General features: G+C 38.0%; 1 protein-coding gene across 5 annotated transcripts; it reads left to right on the forward strand.

Annotated features, from left to right (window-relative positions):
• The first annotated feature begins 994 nt into the window (after positions 1 to 994).
• LOC113678174 (NAD kinase) lies at positions 995 to 17,995 on the forward strand. Of its 5 annotated transcripts, XM_089180133.1 has the most exons (12): positions 995 to 1,105; positions 1,739 to 2,004; positions 6,334 to 6,435; positions 12,494 to 12,620; positions 13,417 to 13,525; positions 13,774 to 13,856; positions 14,430 to 14,532; positions 14,802 to 14,878; positions 15,592 to 15,691; positions 15,892 to 16,049; positions 16,185 to 16,267; positions 16,950 to 17,995. In XM_089180133.1, the coding sequence occupies exons 2-12, from the start codon at positions 1,883 to 1,885 to the stop codon at positions 17,095 to 17,097; spliced, it is 1,212 nt and encodes a 403-aa protein (XP_089036259.1). In that variant the 5' UTR covers positions 995 to 1,105; positions 1,739 to 1,882; the 3' UTR covers positions 17,098 to 17,995. The 5 variants fall into 5 exon arrangements, with proteins under 5 accessions (XP_089036259.1, XP_027050844.2, XP_089036262.1 ...); XM_027195043.2 differs by lacking the exon at positions 995 to 1,105 and having other exon boundaries at positions 12,491 to 12,620; XM_089180136.1 differs by lacking the exons at positions 995 to 1,105; positions 1,739 to 2,004; positions 6,334 to 6,435 and adding an exon at positions 8,587 to 8,743 and having other exon boundaries at positions 12,491 to 12,620.
• The last annotated feature ends 1,040 nt before the right edge of the window (positions 17,996 to 19,035 follow it).

Here is a 19,035-nt window from a genome sequence, read left to right on the forward strand (position 1 = left end):
TTGTTTGCCTGACCGACCAAAAGACTGACTGACTGACAGAATGACTGACTGACAGAATGACTGAATGACTGAATGACTGAATGACTGAATGACTGAATGGCTGAATGGCTGAATGGCTGAATGGCTGAATGGCTGAATGGCTGAATGGCTGAATGACTGAATGACTGAATGACTGAATGACTGAATGACTGAATAACTGAATGACTGAATGACTGAATGACTGAATGACTGAATGGCTGGATGACTGAATGACTGAATGACTGAATGACTGAATGACTGAATGACTGAATGACTGAATGACTGGATGACTGGATGACTGAATGGCTGGATGACTGAATGGCTGAATGACTGAAAGACTGAATGACTGAATGATTGAATGACTGATTGACTGACGGACAGGAGCCCATTCAGTAATGGGCTACTGCTGACGGACTAACTGACTGGCTGAGGGAATGACTGACTGACTAGCCGACTGACTGACTAGCCGACTGACTGACTGACTGACTGATCATGACTGACTGACTGACAAACTGACATGCTGGCTGGGTGGCCCACCAATAGACAGCTTTACCAATTTCATCCTTCTTAACCAATACCTTATCGACTAATCAGAAAGAATGAGGCAGCAAGGACATCTGCTATCAATTCGGATACATTATATTTCATATTTCAAAATGAAGCTCAAGTTTTTTTTTCAGATCGATCAGTAAAATCGTTTTCCCGATCAGAGTCAAAAATCATTGTTTTACATTCATCTTCGTTTCGTTGATGGCTATCCGAGATGAGCTATTTAAGGAGTGAATGCAAGGAACAAGTCGATGAACAGATGCAATAGATATTGGTTACTCAAAGTATGTTGCAATGGAGTTTAAGCTTTTCTGGGCTACATCATCCTCTTGATGGCAAAGTGTTCCAAATATTTGACTGACCTCTTGGTAATGGCAATATCACCGCGACATGCTTGTTTGCTTCGATGTTAGCCATAGCTGCTAATTATAACATCATGACAGGGCGATGTCTATGGTTTGAATGCAGACGTGATCTTTGGTCTTTTTACGAATTTTATTCCTTATAGACACGAATCGGAATTAAGTACCGCGAAAAAGTAAGTATTTACGACTCATTGGACTGACCTGGAATTCATGAATGTTGACTCCATTGCGTTTTACATTTATTTTCGCAAAATTGATGTCATAAGATTCTCTCAGGTCTTGTGTCATGGCTCCAGTTCGTATTTTGGGTGGAAAAGAAAGGCGATAGGTCCTATTCCTACCACACAAATATAATTTAATAGTAGCCCTAAGAAATATAGTAACTCAAAATGCTCATTTGAGGAAAAGATCCGTTCGCAGTTATCGCCACACTCTTTGCATAGGACATTTTCCTCTTTAACTAAAGCTATATTTCCACTGTCGCGTTTTTTCCACGCACTTGAACGCGCCTCACGAATATCATGTCCGTAGAAATGAACCTCTACGTGCGTAAACGCATCCGTTTATTAAAAGTTGTCATATCTCCACTTCGTCGTTTTGTCAATCAGGTGAGTGCAGAGAAACGAGTAACTTACGTCACGCAATATCAAATATGGCTATAGATCACACGGATTTGTATGGGATTTCAGGTCATTTTCCCAACATGGTTATTACACGAACCAATTTTCAACAAGAAAGCCTCACCTTGTTTTCACTGACTCATACTTTTTCTCTTTACACACGTTTTACGAACGGAAAAACTTAAGCGATATTCATGTTTAGTGTTTGTTGATACTGCCTTTGTGGAGGACGAAATTTGGTTACGTAACCAAGGAAGTGCGTGATTTACATGTAGCCCCAGACCTTCGCAACCATAGTAATTCGAAAGTGTGAGAGCTTGTTGACAAGAAATGGCGAGGAGAGTGAGCGCTCCAGGTCCAGCACGTTTAAGAGAAAATGATGAATCAGCTGGAGATAGCGAAAAATCGTCATCCTGGCTAGTATGTAATGCTAATGGATGCTACCGACTTGGGTAAGTGTTATAGGCGATTTGGTGGGCGAATGAACTTTTACATGTACAAGCGTCGGAAGAATATACTCGACCGGTAGTTCCTAATCATATATTCCGGTAACTGTCTATCGTATAAAATTATCACGGTGTTTGTTTCTCACAAAGTGTGTAATCTTGACAATCGTTACAGTTGGCAGCTAAGTCTAAAGCTGATTTCCCAGACTGTCGTGCCCATGTTGTGTTTATGTAACGTTGCTTTGTGATACCTACTGCACCATCTTTCCTGTCCATCTCACAATTCCTAAACACAACCAACAGTGCCGATGAAATTTGACTCCAAAAGTGGTCAAAAGAGTCAAAACATAATAACTGAGGAGCAGAAATGTTGGTGGCTCTGCAATGAGTACAATAATTACTAAGTCATGAAAACAGCTGTCTTAATGTATACATTCGACTTACTAGAAGTATTGTTTTAACGTGTTTTGAACGGACTTGCTGTTTGCAAAGCTATTTGATATTTGAGTCAAATTCTGGACAATCTATTGGAAGTGACTCAGTTTTTTCTCCAATAATCGAAATTGTATGTAGTACTTCTTTGATTAAGAACTGGTCTGCACCGACTGAATCTGAAGGAATCTGTTGAAAACTACATGATTATGATAATTAAGTTCCGCAGTGATTGTGGATATTGGACCACCTGTGTGTGAGAGAAATTTAACTACAAGAAACATATCAAGCTGTGCAGGGTTGGGGGGGGGGGCAAATAAAAAAGAATGTTCAGTTACCTTGATCTTGCAAACTTAACATTTCCCCTAAAGAACTGGCGCAGGTGGACACATAAGTGTGATCACAGCTAAAATATCCTCACCACAGACCATGATAACATTGGTTAAAGAAAAACCTGTGAGTGTTTCATTGAAAATCAAAGTCTGGATTTTAAAAGTCCTATGAAAGCATTACTAAGCTAGGTTAATGGTTATTTAACTCTTGACAGACATGAATTTTTTTTAAGGTGAAAGTTTCTCTTAAGAAGGATTGCTTGACCAAGGCATTGCAATCAGGCTTAATCTGGTTAAATTTTAAGCTTGTACTTCAAATAAAAGAAGATAGAAGTGTGGGTCAAAAAACAATTCAGTCCATACTGATTCAAACTCCAGACCAACTTATTTTTATGGTCTGATGCTCCACCACAGATGAGGTGGTGTTGTCAGTGGACAACTCCATATGAATAACTGTAACTTTGTTGAGACATTCCATCATGAAAGGTAGAGCAGTGCAGGCACAATTATAACAATTCAGTGAAGACAACTCAAATCTAGCAGTAACTGTATAGATAATTTATACTAAGCTGGTCCATATACAATAAAATGAAGGGGGGATTAAGTTTCTGAAGAAGATGAAGTGCTGCCTCGTTATAATTTACACTATCAACTGTGTTGATAATGTAAATTGGCCACCATTAAGAGTTTCTAAAGCTGACATTTTGCAAGTTAACCCCTCCTCTATTCGCTCTGAAAAAGGGCTAATGCTTGAGATGCCAGTCCAAGAGACTTTTCATGGAGACCAATTTACATTATCAACACAGTTGATTAAACAAGATTGTCTCAAATACAATACAGCAAACTGCTTTTTGTAGGGCATGTCTGAATTTTAAATTTTAGATTTTAAATTTGAAACTGTTGGAAGCTGATGAATTTTATATGCATATAGTTGAAGTGACCATGGCATCTATGGGGCTAGGCTTCACCTGTTACCACTGGAAGAGTAAAATTTATGAAAAAAATGGTGCAAGAAGTACTCATACTCATGTTTCTCATACCCAATGACAATGGAATGTAGCATCTTTTGTTTTCTTTTTTCTTTTTCAATACCCATCATGACTGATAAACGATCACAAGGTTTAGAGCCCAGACTTGCATGGTAGTTAATTACCACTTTTGATGGGACTTACAATCACTTTTTTCACTATTATCCAATTTGAAAGTTGGGATTTTGAAGCAATAGATATTTGTATGCATTGTTGGTTGTGTGGCCTTTTGAAAGATGGTTGGAACAGGTAACTCACTGCACATCTCTGAAATCACTTTCAGAAAGATATAGATAATTAAGTTGGTCATTACAGCCTGATTATTTAAGCAAAGTTTTGGCATTGTTCAACAAATTCATGTCCTAGACAATCTTCAATTTAGCTGAGTCTTTTACCTGAACACTTGTTCTGAGAACAGTGTCAAGAAAGCTGAAATGTAATTAAATCAACCCTCTTGTAGAGAAAGCCTGAGGCCCATTAATTGGGTTAGGGCTTGTGTGAATAACCAACCCTAAGATTTTAAGTACTTGTATAATGATGGGTTTACAGGCTTGTGGTGATGGAACAAAGCAATCACAAAAGATGACAAAACTGGAGAAAGATATTTCAATAGGTTCAAATAGTAGTGAGGAAGCAAAATTGCGTTCTTCATTAAATACTTCACAAGTCTGTGTTCCTAAAAAAGGAAGTGTTTCAATTCAACATCAAACCATATGTCAATCATTGCACATTCTCTGGGAACCAGACTCCTTAGGTCATACCAAAAATTGGTGTCAGTGCATAATATCCTTACTCCCTTGACTTTATAAGTGCTATAATTATGTACGGATTTTTTTTATTGGATTTTCCCCAATAAAAGAGAAAGAAAAAATAATGTGATATAGGGACCAAGGTGTTAGTAAGACCAAGTGTTAGAAAGAAGTTAACAGGTCTGAAATATGAACCAAAGAAAGGAGTATTATCAATTAAAAGTGATATTTATTTATTTCTAGGAATTAAATGAGACTTAGAGAGAAGTTGTCTCTTTGTTTGAAACAAACCTGAGAAGAAATGAAATTAGGCTTTAGTCACTTGAAAATCAGAACAATGCCTTCCAAACAAGAGCTAATGTCAATTGCTTTCTTAAGTAACTCTTGAAAATAATCTTTACTGTGGGTCAAACATAATAAGCAGTCAGTCTTATTTGATAATATCAAGGTTTTCCAGTGATTATCAATATGCAATATACATCTTGTGTTACATTGTACATCACTGGCAGCACTCATGGGTAATATGAAACAAATCCTGTGTTTGTCATTGGCCCATCTTGCCTGCTCATGATTTCCTACTTTGATCCTGCACAAGAAAAACATAGCATAGAGCGGACTAGCAAAGTTCATCATTTTTGGATAATATTGTGAGGGAGTCACAAAAAGTGACAGAAGACAGTAAAAACAGAAAAAAAATAAATGACTGTTGTGGGCCTATTGTGCTACAAACACAGTTGGCTATTTTTCTCAGCTCTTGAAAGAAACAAGTCTTTCATGATTCTTATAGAATGAAATTGTTTTGGTATATATTAAATCCTTTATTGACCAGGCTTGTTCGGGCAAGATGGCTGGATATTAGCCATTATGGACCTCGCCTTCATCTCTGTCCATAAATATGCGAAAAAACTTGGCCAATACCCAGCCATCACGACCTAACACTTGGTCAATATTGCACATGTATAACATTTTCACCACTGTGGTCAGTGACCGGAAATCATGTTTAGGGTCCCTACTGTGGTAGAAACCATAATCTTGTAAATTTTCCACTGTTACTTGTCAGCTTTCCCAGACTTTCTCTAGCTATAGTCGGTGGCAGGTTTATGGGATCCTCCTAAGGGTGGTAGACACACCCATAATGTACATGAAGTTGTTGGGAAAGATAAGATGAAAAAAAAAACCTTTTTATCTTAAAAATTTATCTTAATCTTCCCACTATCTCAACACACACCCTATAATGAAATCACAAAATTTTATCGATGAAAGCTCAAGTCTGTGGATGGAACTGAATTTTCATTTTGAGAGGAGCCAGCTGAAATAGAAACTGTATACCCAATGATGAAGGAAATCAAGGATGCTCTGTGAAGTTTCATGACTGCATCAACCAGCCTTGAGTGTGCAGTGAAGTCAGCCTTTCGTCAATGGCTATCATTTAATATAGCTGTCATACAGGGATCATACAAATGGTTAGCATGATCAGCTTTCATTGACGCTAAAAGGGTTGAAATACAAAAGAATGAGCAATAGTATCGCAAATTAATATGCTGCAATTTGCTTTCAGTTTCACTTTCATTCTTCAACTGACTGACTGTTGTCCTGTTCCGCACTTCTCCAGTATTTAATCTCTTTCTTCAAAAATTGTTTAAAAATCAATTTTGAATTTGGTGGACATTCATCAATATTCAATTGGTGGGGCTTTCACCATAACTCCGATACTTAATAGAATACGTAATAAATTGATCTCAGTTGCGATCTGCATAAGTTCTCGTTGAAAGAGTTAAATTGTTCAATTTTCAGAAGCGGAGGTAGCAGATCCAGGAGAAGATCAATAAATCCTCCTCCACCTGTACTTCTCTTCGGAAGGAAAGGACACCTGTGGGAAGATGAAAAGAAGAGCAGGTTAGTTACTTTAAGAAATACTTAGTAAAGCCAGGGCAGTCCTTTGGGGAGCACCAGTTTATCGGCAAAATATGATGTCATTATGAAGGAGAAGAAGAATTTAATTGGCCATTTTCGATGTATTAAAAATCTAAGTTACACATGGCGTCGAGGCTAAGGGGGATAAAACAAAGAATTTAAATATTGATCCCTCAACCTCGATGTGATTTCTTATGCTTTTTCCCCCAAGCCTCGGAGCCATGGTTGAATTTTAATGTATCGAAAATAGCCTATTATAAAGACTCACAATTTAAACATCAATGAAAAGCGAAATTTCAAACTCAAGAAGCTAACAGAGCCGAATAAAAATTGTGCAGGGGCAGCAAAGCAGTAAATAAAGAAACAACAAGAAAAAGATGTTTCAACACAGATACAAAGAACACCTCATTTTAGAGGTCTGGTTGGAATTTAAAAGGGAATGAAATATCCTCCAAGAAGCATACAGGGCACACATATTCGTTGTGGGGCCGTCAGTGTACTTTCCTTAATTTGTGATTGACACAAAAACAAGAAAAGTCCAGCTTACTGCGTTTTAATGGAACAATTTAACACAAAGGGAACTAATGGAGTGTTAGGCGAGCGCCTGTGGAACTGATTGATCATGGTTGGTGGTAAATTCCGAAGGTAGCGACGCAAAGGCTCACCGAGGTTTCGCGAAATTGCCATATTATGCAAAAGAAAAAATACTGAATCCCAAGAAAACAAAATGGTCGTGCAAAAAAAACTAACAGAGAATGGAAGCGGAAAAGCTACACTCTATGTAGGTAACATCAAACATGCGGTGCCTTTTTTTATGGGCGTCGTTCTCTGTTGTGCTCTATAGCGGCCTTTCTCGAGGACAGCTAATTTGAATTGGTAATTTGGTATTCTCGACTGAGTTGATAACGTAAATTGGCCGCTGTTAAGAGTTTCTAAGCTAAAGTTTCGAGCGTTAGCCCTTCGTCAAAGCGAATGAAAAAATTGTGGTTTGTGTGTGGGTTTTTTTATGCAGAAAATGGAGTACGCTATTAGCGGGAACATTGTAACTATAAAAACAAGACTAAATTAGTTGAATAAAAAGCGTTCGGTGATATACTGGGGTTTAAGAGTACCAATTTGAGAGATTTTTGCTCTAGAGTTTTGCGGTTTAAGAGTAACAATTTGAGAAATGTTTTCTCTAGAGTTTTGCCGCTTTTCGAACTACCTAGAGATGTAGGGAAAGGCCGTAAACTGCTAAATGCTGCTTAGAATGATAAGGAAGTTTTAAGTGTCCAGTGACTGGTTTGGATGCATCCTTGTCATTTCTTTCTGCTTCGCGAAAGTGTTCATGGAATCGGTCACGTATTCGTCTTCCTGTTTCACCAGTACATGACTTTTTGTAACAGGTGCAAGTTATGCAATAGATTACTTAACCTAAACACTATGTCGATTGGAAGGTCACCCACAGACTTACACAACGGTTGACGCTTTCTTTGTAAATATTTTACGCTTTTTTCGTGGCGTGAGCATGAGATGCCTGTGGTAGATGCGGCACACTTTGATTGCCACCCTCCGTATGTTAGTCCCGCAATCCAACAACTCGTAATCGAAGATACCTTTTCGGACGTCCTCTTTGGAGAAGTTAGTTTGTTGCCAATTTTTGGTCAATAGTTTGCACTATCTTACTTATTGATCAAGAGTGTTTGAATTTCCTCCATCGAAAGTGAGAGTGTTTTATTTTCTAAAAAACTTCCACGATGTTTTAGGAGGTATGTTGGCGTCGAAAGTTTTGGTTTTATCTCTGTCGACCACAACTTATTTTCAAAATTAATTGCCGAACATTTGAAACAATATTGATTAAAACAGTGTGGTAAACCTTTTCAAAGTTTCGACATCGTGGCATTGTAAATGGAATGGGAGGTTCAGTGAATCATTTTTGAATCGTCATTGTCCTTACCGGGAAAAAAAAAAAGCACCGCTGTCCCCGTGAATTTTTTACGGCTAAATTATACTCCATATACATAGCAAATATGGAACCAAAAGTTATTTAACACTTTCAACCGAAAATTTTATCTTCGTTTAGTCATTTCGTTATCAGTTTTCATAAGTATTGTTTCCTACTGATTGGTTCGATATAGATTTGCTCTGCGTAATTTGAATCATGAACGAGTATATTGTACCCATTTTTTTATCATGTGAAAAACTAGTTGTACTTCGCTAGGATCTTGATCCGCCGAATTGGCTCCGAGTTAGGAAGACGGGCGTTCGTGATTGTAAGCCTCTTAGCGATGTATTATTGGACATGTACGAGGTAAATGATTCTTGGTTGATATATATATGACTAGCTCTTGGCGGTTGTTTGCATTCGAAATTCCTATAAGGAGAATGGTGTTGAATTATCTTGATCTTATGAAAAATCGTTAAAGCACATGCAAAGAAAGTTAGTCAGACGTTTTTTTTATAAAGAATAACTTTATCCATTAACCAAAAACAACAGGGGCATCAATAGACTCGTGTAAAAGATGTATTTTGCCTATTGTGGCACACAATGACATCGCTTACCCATTATTGTAAGCGGAATTTTATCAACTCATTACAAATTTTTTGCGAAGACGTTGTATTTTGATTTCTCTCCTGCTTTACATGCAAGGTTCCGTTTCACTTTTACGATATCAAAACACTTGCTGTTTTTTACCCCAAAATACAAAAGCAATTCGTGGGTAAATGTATTAAATACTACAGCATATTAAATCAAATGCAATGTTGAAGTGCTTGAATTTCAATTTAAAAAATTTTACATTGTATTTTACATTGTATTTACGTAGACCACAAAGTGTTTGAGAGTTTGCTTATATTTCTTATTCTTGCCCGAGACAGTCGGAACATAACTTCATTAAGAGAGAGAGCGAGAATTGCCACATTTTGAATTTTAATTTCCTCGCATCATTCTCAACAGTACGTGACAAAAACACCACGTGATTGTCGGTTTTTACACCGACGTGCTTTGCTTCTTTTTAATAACGATGGGAACAATAGAGATTTGACGCCTTTAAGTGTTCACGCAGGCTCACTACGTAACCTAGTCCCTTTAGGCCCAAGAGCATGCCTAGAAACAACTGGGCTGTAAACTTCGTTATCATCTGACATCCTACCTGTAAGAGTCGCTCCTATGTTATTCATCTCGGTAAAATTTCCGTACAGCCCCTGAGATACTATTGTAAAACAAATCTGTTTTCCCAAAGGAAATGTATTGTTCTTTTCATTGTTTTCTAGATCCAAGAACTGAATGTGTAATGTAGTATAGGGCTGTTCGGAAATTTTACCTTCATCTTTCCTCTGCTAATCAGTCGATAAGTCATTCTTATTTTAGTCACTTTGACGTCATTGGATTCTCTGCGACTGACAAACGAGTACCAAAATCATTTTGCTTTTGCTCTTCGTAGTATTTGTTCCTTACCTTCTGTGGTGATGATATTTGAAAATGATTTTTTTTAATGCTACTTTCACATCTTTTTCTGTTAGTTGTTTTTGTTCTTCGTACTGGTGTAGCGGCAGAATAGCAAATAGCATTCTGGGAATATCGCTTGTTATGTAAAAATCATTATTGCTCATTTCAAACATGATATATGTTTGGTAAATGATATTGGCTTTGATTTTCAAAACTTCTTCCCACCAAGTCCTCGGTTCGTGTCCTCTCGTTTTGTTATCACTATTTTTAGGTTTTTACCAAGAGACCCCAGGTGTGATATTTCGGCATATTGCGTCCTAAATTTTGAATTATTGCTTCTCCATAGCTCATACTGAATTATAAAAAAGCCTACTTTCATTTATGTTCCATTGGATTGTAGAGAAGTGTGCTTGCGTAATGAACATGACCTTAGAGAATGTTCAGTTATGGTCAACTTAGTGCTCTATTTTTTTTATGAAATAGTCCTCATAAATCCTAAAGGATTGCGAAATTTTAAACGTTTCGCTTTGCCAGTCAATTTACAATTATCCACTTGTCAGTGTTTAGACCACTGTCACGATTGTCTCTGGAAATCAATTTGAACGACTTGCCTTATCAGTATATTTCTTGTTGAATTTGCGTAGAACCCGTAGAACATACGTCTTGTATGTGCGTATTCAGAACCTCGGGTTAAATCTGGAGTATTGATTTTTAGCTTGATCTCTTAATTGATAAAAGCTTGGTTCTTCACTAGCTTGTACAATGATGTTAATTTAATTTGATAATATTCATAACAACACACATTATCGGGCGTCATTTGCTCCTCACGTTTTGGCGAGTGATCGTCACACACAGCTCATCAGAAGCCGGCCGAACGTCGTTCTTTACGCCGAGTGATATTTGACGTCGTGTTACAAAACGGAAACAAGCTTTGTTAAAATTCATGTTTCGTGTCGATTGAGATAGTTTTCCGCGTTATGGAATCATCGTCTCTGAATGGTTTTGTCTTCCCCTGTTCATGTGTTATGAAGGCTATTTCGGCAAAGAAATTGCAGAGGAAAAATGACCATCGGGATCGCAAATGGATAAATGGGAAATTCAACTTGAAGCCGACTAATCAGTTTGAGCCGTTTCCAAGTGACCAGAATCAAAGAAATTCAAAGGAGGCTTCCACAAACTGGTAAAATATCTTCTCAACTTCTGTCTCTAATGCATAAGTAGTTCTGTAACTAGTCTGACACGTTTTTGAAATCCCCACTAGCGCCAAATAATAAAAGGGCTCAATTGAACATACAAATATAGATTTTTATTTAAATAAACGAAATTATCTTCTTAATTTTTTGGAGACTGTACAAAACTTTTTCCTCATTGTTTTAGATACACAAACAAGATATTTTGTCGAGAAAACAATAACAATCTCAGTGACTATGCTAATGAAGGCCGCATGTTGAACTACTTTCGTCACGGTTACGATTTTTTGTTTGCTATAACCAAAGTAATAGTTGTCAATCAAGGGTGTTGTCAATATTGTTCGTTCTCGTTTGTTTTAAATGTTTTTAAGTCGGTTTTTTTTTTTTTTTTTTTTCATTTCGTCTTTTTATGTCGTTGCTTGTGGTAACTCAAATCAATGACGTTTAATGACGTGATATTTATGAAAAGAACAAAGAAGGACAAACACAAGACACGCAAATCTGCTACACTCTAACCGTTAAACTAATTGTTTAAGTTATAAAGGCTTGCGTGGGTGCGGTCGTTTGAAGTTTGAATGAAACCTTACACATCTATTCTCAGCCTCTCTTGAATAGCCCTTGACGTTTCGTAAACATAGCTCTCACCTGCAGCGATTTATTTTTCGTTCACTGAATAAATGTGCTTTAGCTAATAAATAACCCTTTCTAATAGTTCTTTAGTTTTCTTGTTAGTTTTAGTGCCAATGGTTAGTATGTTGGACACATTAGCTCAGGCAATTTCCCATCAAAAGTAAAGCCCCAAGTTTGAACTGTTCCGTGTCCTGTTGGGTTTTTAATTTATTTTCCGACGTCATTTACGCAGATTAATAGTTTCTTGGAAATACAGGTTCAGTACTGATTTTAGGGTCGGATCGGTCCTTAGGATATACTTGTATTTTCGGAAATATTCTCGCTTCCAGGCAGGTAACCGCGTTTTTGTCTTCTTCGAATACCACAGGTGGAATATCTACGTTGTGCTGGGTGGTCATTAGTTAACACAAACGTGAATATCTTATCGTTGAAACTTGCTTTCTCACTAACAATATTCTAGTGGTGAGGTTTTATGATGACGGACCTCCTGAAACTGTATTGCAAATGAAACTGGGTTAAACCTTTTTTATAGACGAAGATATATAATAGCCTTTGCATGTTCTTAACTTAATCACGTAATGACGAACGACTTTGTGGTGGGCTTAAAGCTAAATATTTGCTTGAAATCCAGGAGAAATCTCAAACAAACCATCAAACTTCCTTTTGTCTCAAATCAGACCATGGTGTAGATGAGGTAGTACTACTATTGACGTCTGGGTCATGTCAGTCTTCTCTCAGATTAAATATGTTTAACCAAATGCAACTTCGTTCCTCCATATTCCTGCTATAGCAGCCATGTAGACCCCTCGGAGCACTTCTTGGCCTGGGCCAAGCCACCCCAGAATGTGCTAGTAATAAAAAAACTAATGGATCAGGAGGTGACGGAAAGCTTTAAGGAACTCACCCGATGGCTCACAGAGGTGAGGCCAAAGTTGATTGTACTATGTTTTAGAGAACCAGCATGTTATGGTATGTCACGTCTGAGGTGAATATAAATCTTTGCTAAAACTGGAGAATATTTGTTGATATCCCCCAATTTTCCGTAAACTAAGGATTCAGTGTAGTAAATGTCTTCTTTACAAAAATGGACTCAAGTTGGGAGAATGTTTTCCTGTTGGTATACAGAGGACGAGACAAACATGTGTACATTTATTGCCAATTAGATTTTAGGGATAACAAACACGTTAGCGCCCAATTGGCTTGAAATAATCCGTTTATATTTGTCCTTGGACATAATCGGCTGTTTCCTCGAGGCTTAGCAGCAGTTTTCAACGACGTTCGCTCTCCCAAACGTTTTCTTCTCTGCACGGTTGTTCGCGGAAAAATACTCTAGCATTAAATTAGCGCCAAATGGAGTATATACAGTTTATATAGAGATTATTCCATGGAAAGTGCGCACGAATGATTTTTATTCACGAGTTGCGATGCATCGAAAAAACGAACGACGGAGCGCGGAGAACGAGTGAGTTTTTGATGCATCGCAACTCGTGAATAAAAATCGTTCAAGCATTTTCCATGGTATGATGTTTTTATTTCGTACTTACTGAGTTTTTTTTCACATTTCAATTCAAAGATTGGAGGCGAACAACTGTGACATACATCGTTCGTCCAATCGGAGACACGAACGAACTTCACAGTGTAAATCTCACTATGTATGAAATAAACATCATTTTGGATGTTGAATACCTTTTCTATCTTCTATTGATAATTTCATAGGAGAGAAAAATGGTTATTTACGCTGAAGAATCTGCTGTACGGGATCTACTAGTACGCAAAGACGAAAAATTTACATGTGTGAGATCGAAAATGTGCATTTTTAAAGAGGGTAAGTTGTCTTGCCTATCTATATGAATGAAAGTATGCATACAAACTGAATCGAACCTGAACGTTTTGTTGGTTTAAGCATCTTTTTTTCAAACAAAAGATGCTAAATAAGCCATTTATCACCAAGCAATAGATATTCTCTCATCGTCTGCGGATGAAGAAAGACGAGCACCTTTACTTTCATTACATGCGGTGATTTGATCACGCATAACCGCGTGTTTGATTTCTTTTCTGTTGATAACTCTTCAGGCGACCAGTTAGATGATAAAATCGACTTTGTCATCTGCATGGGAGGGGATGGAACACTTTTGCATGCTTCATCTTTGTTTCAGGTGAGTATCCAAATAGTTTGTGTCGGTAGTCGATGGTATTTGATAAATTTTCGATTATTGCTAAAGATGTTTGTGGATTACAAGATCGTTTGTGTCTTTCCAACTTGAAACATAGTGGACCAAGAAAGCATGAATTGCTCTCCAGATTGTGCAAAGAAGTAAATGTATGGGTGAACCGCCTGAGTGAAGAGACTGGTGCAATGTTAGATCCAGTAAAAGTGCGCTGCATCACAGCCCTCGTCCGAGTCTTGAGTAGGGCTTTAAAGATAATTAAAGGAATAGCTCTCTTCGCGTGCTTTGATCAGTGACGAGCCAAAAATATTGCTATGAAGGGGACACAATAAGCAACCGTTCGGTTTATCTAGAATACCAAATGACAACCACTCCTCAGACTGAACTCTTGAAAATCGTGTCAAAACGCTTTTTAATGACGGTACAGCTGACTGTCAGTCTTGTAGGTGACTTCTGTGGGTGGGAAGAGAGTCCTAACAGCAAAGTCTCTGTAACCCATGTAAATGATAAGAGCAGACTAAAAGCCAAAGTACAACTCAAGTGCCATTTTGCTTTTTACAGTCCAGCTGCCCTCCTGTTATGGCATTTCATCTTGGTTCTTTGGGATTTCTCACGTCGTTTAGATTTCAAGATTTTCGAGATAAAATAACCAAAATCTTAGAAGGTGAGTTTGACTTCTTGTGGCCCTAAGAGGGGCTCCAGGAAGAACAAGCTTTTCTTTAAAATATACTCAAATTGACTCAAGCTTTCATGCCTGGAATTGGCCGTGATGGAAGGGAACTCAGAGGCAATTCATTGTACCATGGTAGCATTGTTTTCTCTCCTTAGGGGAACATCAGTATGATGAGGGAACATTACACGGAGAGAATAGTCCTTAAGCTACTCGCATTTCTAATTGCTTTTGATATATTGTTAACGTAGAGAATTTTACAGGTCGTGCGGGCTTAACTCTAAGAAGCAGACTCCAGTGTGACTTTATCAAGCGTGACAAGGAAAAGACACGTCACTTGGTTTGTCCATCTGTAGCATATTACTGACTCATGGTTTAGGAGCTGCTTAGTTGTTGTTGTAGATTTCGACTCTCCGCAAAAAGGCTTAATTACCTAATTAGGGGTTTAAAATAACGAATGTTCTTCTCTGAGCCCAGCATTTTTGTTAAGAGTTTTATGACAGTTTGCCTTAAGCTTGTCGTAAAAAAAAAATTAAAACAAACAAACACGCAGAAAAAGACAAAGCAATTTAAAAAAAAAGCAATTAAGACCTGCGTAATAGTGTACAGGCTTTGAGAATTCATTGTTTGATTCCACCTGTACTAAGAGGGGGCACTCTCAAACCAGATGGGGCTTGTGCATGTAGGAGTGAGGTAGTATTTTTGGTGATTAAATCGAGATTATGGAATAAATGTCAAAAGCCACTGTTTTCTAACGTTGATACTTACTATTATTTTTTAATAAAGAACCTGTTCAATTATAGTAGGCTGAAGTAGTTCCTCTTTAATGGGTACTTTATTCATCACATTTGCCTGAAGGTTCTTAATCCACTTGTCGTGCATGTGGATGTTTTACTGCAGTCTTACATTAGAGTGCTGACCATCAGTATTCGGATTTTAATCGTTTCCGTCTTCTGTGAATTCCTTTAACTTTTTAGTCCAGTTTTATTTTTTTGGTATACTACTTTCTTGAATTATTTTTTAATGATAGGTACATGTGATTTTGCCCAACAGGTATTGAACGAGGTGGTCGTTGACCGTGGTCCGTCTTCGTACCTCACAAACTTAGAAATATATTGCAATGACCACCACATCACATCCGTACAAGGAGACGGTAAGATGCTATTCCTTCACACTCATCCTGTTCTGTCATTTATTTTCTCAGATCGTCAGTGTACAAAGGTGTATTGCATACTAATTTCCAAAAGCTTTCAAAGGAATCACGCTGATTAGATTATCAACTTGCAGTTGATCCTTGAGAATTCATTCCCATGACCGTGACATGTACGTTGTTAATAACCTTGATTTTTGCAGGTCTTATCGTCTCCACCCCAACTGGCAGTACAGCATATGCAGTAGCTGCAGGAGCCTCGATGGTTCACCCCAGCGTGGCCGGAATCTTAGTTACTCCTGTCTGTCCGCACTCTCTCTCATTCAGGCCCATCATCCTCCCGGCGGGAGTAGAACTTAAGGTATAAAGAGCTTATAAAATTGGAAAACTTAAATGAGACAAACGAACGAGCAGTTAAAAAACAAAAGCTTCTGTTTTGTAAGTAAGCAATGTTAGACTCAAGAATTGCTTTTTCTCTTTCTCTATGCAACTATAGATTGTAGTCAGTTCAGAGAGCAGAAGTTCAGCTTGGACCTCATTTGATGGAAGACAGCGACAAGAACTTCACGTGGGAGACAGGTAAAGATTCATCTTTGTCTTCATGCGTTGTGTCTTTTTCAAGTCATCGTTTCAGACACCAGCTAACTTGTTCACTGTTAGACTAAGTACAGCACAGGCAGCCATAGCTCCAGCTACGAGATGATATCGATCATCTTGCGAAATAAGGTCATGTATGGAAATATTTACGACCGCTCCTAGGAATAAAAAATACAGTCAAATTCTCAATAAAAAATACCTCTCCTTATACTTGGGCTGCCTGTGGGTACAGATAATGTTTTTTAGAAGATCTGGTATAGGTTCGGGACGAAAAAAATTAACACCTCTCATATAAAGTGACACTATGGTGAATTCGTGGATTTACTGTGCAGAATATAGTTAGAATATACAGTGAATGTATCGAGAAAAAGAACTGAGCTGTCATTCCCACAAATTGGCCATGTTTGACAATCGACACGCCATTTTTCATAAGTCTCTCCAGGCTTGTGTCACGGAAACTGCATATCGAGATGAGGTACATTTTTTTTTGCACGCATACGGATTGAGTGAAGCCGTTCATTCGAAGGGCAGCAAAATCAGTCGATCAGGACTTGTGCTAGCAGGAGGAGAGATCAATTTTGTTGTCAAATTTACGTAAGTGACGACCTCAGCTAGGAGGAACTATCCTCTCTTTCCAAAGTTCACCATTGTTTTTACTTTTCAGCATTCAAATTACGACGTCTATTTACCCTGTGCCGTGTGTAAATAGTGAAAATCAGATAGCGGACTGGTTTGTAAGTCTGGCCGAGTGTCTTCATTGGAACGTAAGACAGAGACAGCGTAACCTATCAATAACGGATTGCCATGTTTGATTCTTCGCAGCAACAAATTAGAATTCAATTTCCTCTGCAGCTCTGGTCAGAACATCATTTCCACGTCAGCCTCGAGCTCAATGAAATATTTTTTGCGGTAAAGCTTTGGCTCTGCCGATAAGTGAATTACGAAGCCCTCCTCAGTCACTTTACGTTAGAGTGCTCCAAGGAACGTCATGATGCATTCATCATCAGTAACTACTATCTCAACTGATGTATACAGCTTGTGGAAAATCACGGATATGAGTGTGTTAAAAAGAAATCTGTAACACTTTGGAGGATTTTTATGTATGTCTTCCCTTTTTAATGTAAAAAACTGTTTTCAGTCAAAAACTGAAAGAGAACTGGTCACTTCTTCGCCCATCCAATATGCTTTTTATTTAGTCAAGGAAAGTGAAATGTAAATACCTTATTGTTCAGAAAGCCTTGGACAACAAGCCATCGCTGGTGCAGGTGCAAATTATGATCATTACTGGTAGATGCAGTTGTAAATTGGCTCAGGTCATGCAAGTGTAAAATCCCAGTTATGAGGCCTCGGAAGAAACACTGTCCCGAGAGGCCGTTCCATGTGACTTACGTTGATGGGGTGATAGGGGATAGTAAGGGGGTGGGGCAAGCTAATACCAAAAGGAAACGAAACGAAAAAAAAATTTAAAGCTGTAGTATTAATTACAATCTGTAATCAAACAAGATTAGACTTCGAGAGGGACTTAAAATTGGGATTCTACGGTATGCCGACTAACATAATTTAACTGTTGTCTGCTCGACCGTATATTACATTTATTAAGGTGAATCATCCATTCGCGTAACGTACTATCGATTTGATTCAGAGTTGTAAAGTCGTACCTTTGTTAAAAGTCTTTCAGTGAAACAACATTAAATGTCCATGGCCATGGTAGAGAGTAGATGATTTTTCCATATTTACGCGAGAACCGTCAAGTCTTCTTTTTAACTGTGCAAAGTTCATAATTGAACTTTGTAACAATGCGTATTCGTCCTTCTCTTCAATTGCAATTCTGACTGTTATTGATGGTAAGGACTTTCCGGTGAGACTAACAGCTTCATAGTTCTTGGTTCCTCAAATTTATAATAAGTTTGTAGTGAGTTCGTGAGGGTATGGTGCACTTTTTTGAATTGATAGTTGCGTCTCGAGCGTGACATTAACAAGCAACTGCATCCTTATTGGATGACTAAAGTGCCTTGCAATGTAGTGTTAATGATAACGACAGCTACCACAATAATATCTTAAGTCAGTCGTAATGGAAGGTTTCTAACCTCACGGGGTACGTTTTTTGTGAAAAAAGGTAACGTCACGGTCACTGCTGACCACTACGGTTTTTATTTTTAACTATACGACAGTGAACATTGACTGCTTTATTTCGCGCACACCCACCACGCCACTCACTCCTTAGACTATTTTTGTTTTGTTTTTTCGCAATCAAGGGTCAGCAATCAAGACCCAGCCTCAACAAAATGCTAATCCGTGAAAAGAACTCTCGTATACGTAATAGATGGAGCATCAGGTTAACAGAGAGAAAATCCATTTTGACCTTTCAGGCAATATCAGTCGGCATTCTTGTATTTAATTAACCTCTGAAGAACCCTTCAGGAACGTGATCACTTATTTTAGGGATTAGCTAACGCGTTTAACATGTGGTTAAAGCAGAAAAGGATGTTAACGTACAGGATTAGCTCACTAATCGTACATTTCCTCACGAAAGTAAACGATTCGGGAACTGTTTTCACAGTTTTGCGAACGCGTTGTAGCCTTGCTCAGCTATCTCACCTGAAGAAAGACGATGATGAAGTCAGGCAGATGACTATCAAGTAGCCGCAAACAAAAGTTTTAATTCCCAGATTGGTCATTCGAGCGGCAATTTTTCAAACAGCCAATGGAAAATGATCAGAATAACATGTTTATTCGGAAAGCAAATACTA

The sequence above is a fragment of the Pocillopora damicornis genome, chromosome 8 (assembly GCF_964200805.1).
Source record: "Pocillopora damicornis chromosome 8, jaPocDami1.2, whole genome shotgun sequence".
Classification (NCBI taxonomy): domain Eukaryota; kingdom Metazoa; phylum Cnidaria; class Anthozoa; order Scleractinia; family Pocilloporidae; genus Pocillopora; species Pocillopora damicornis.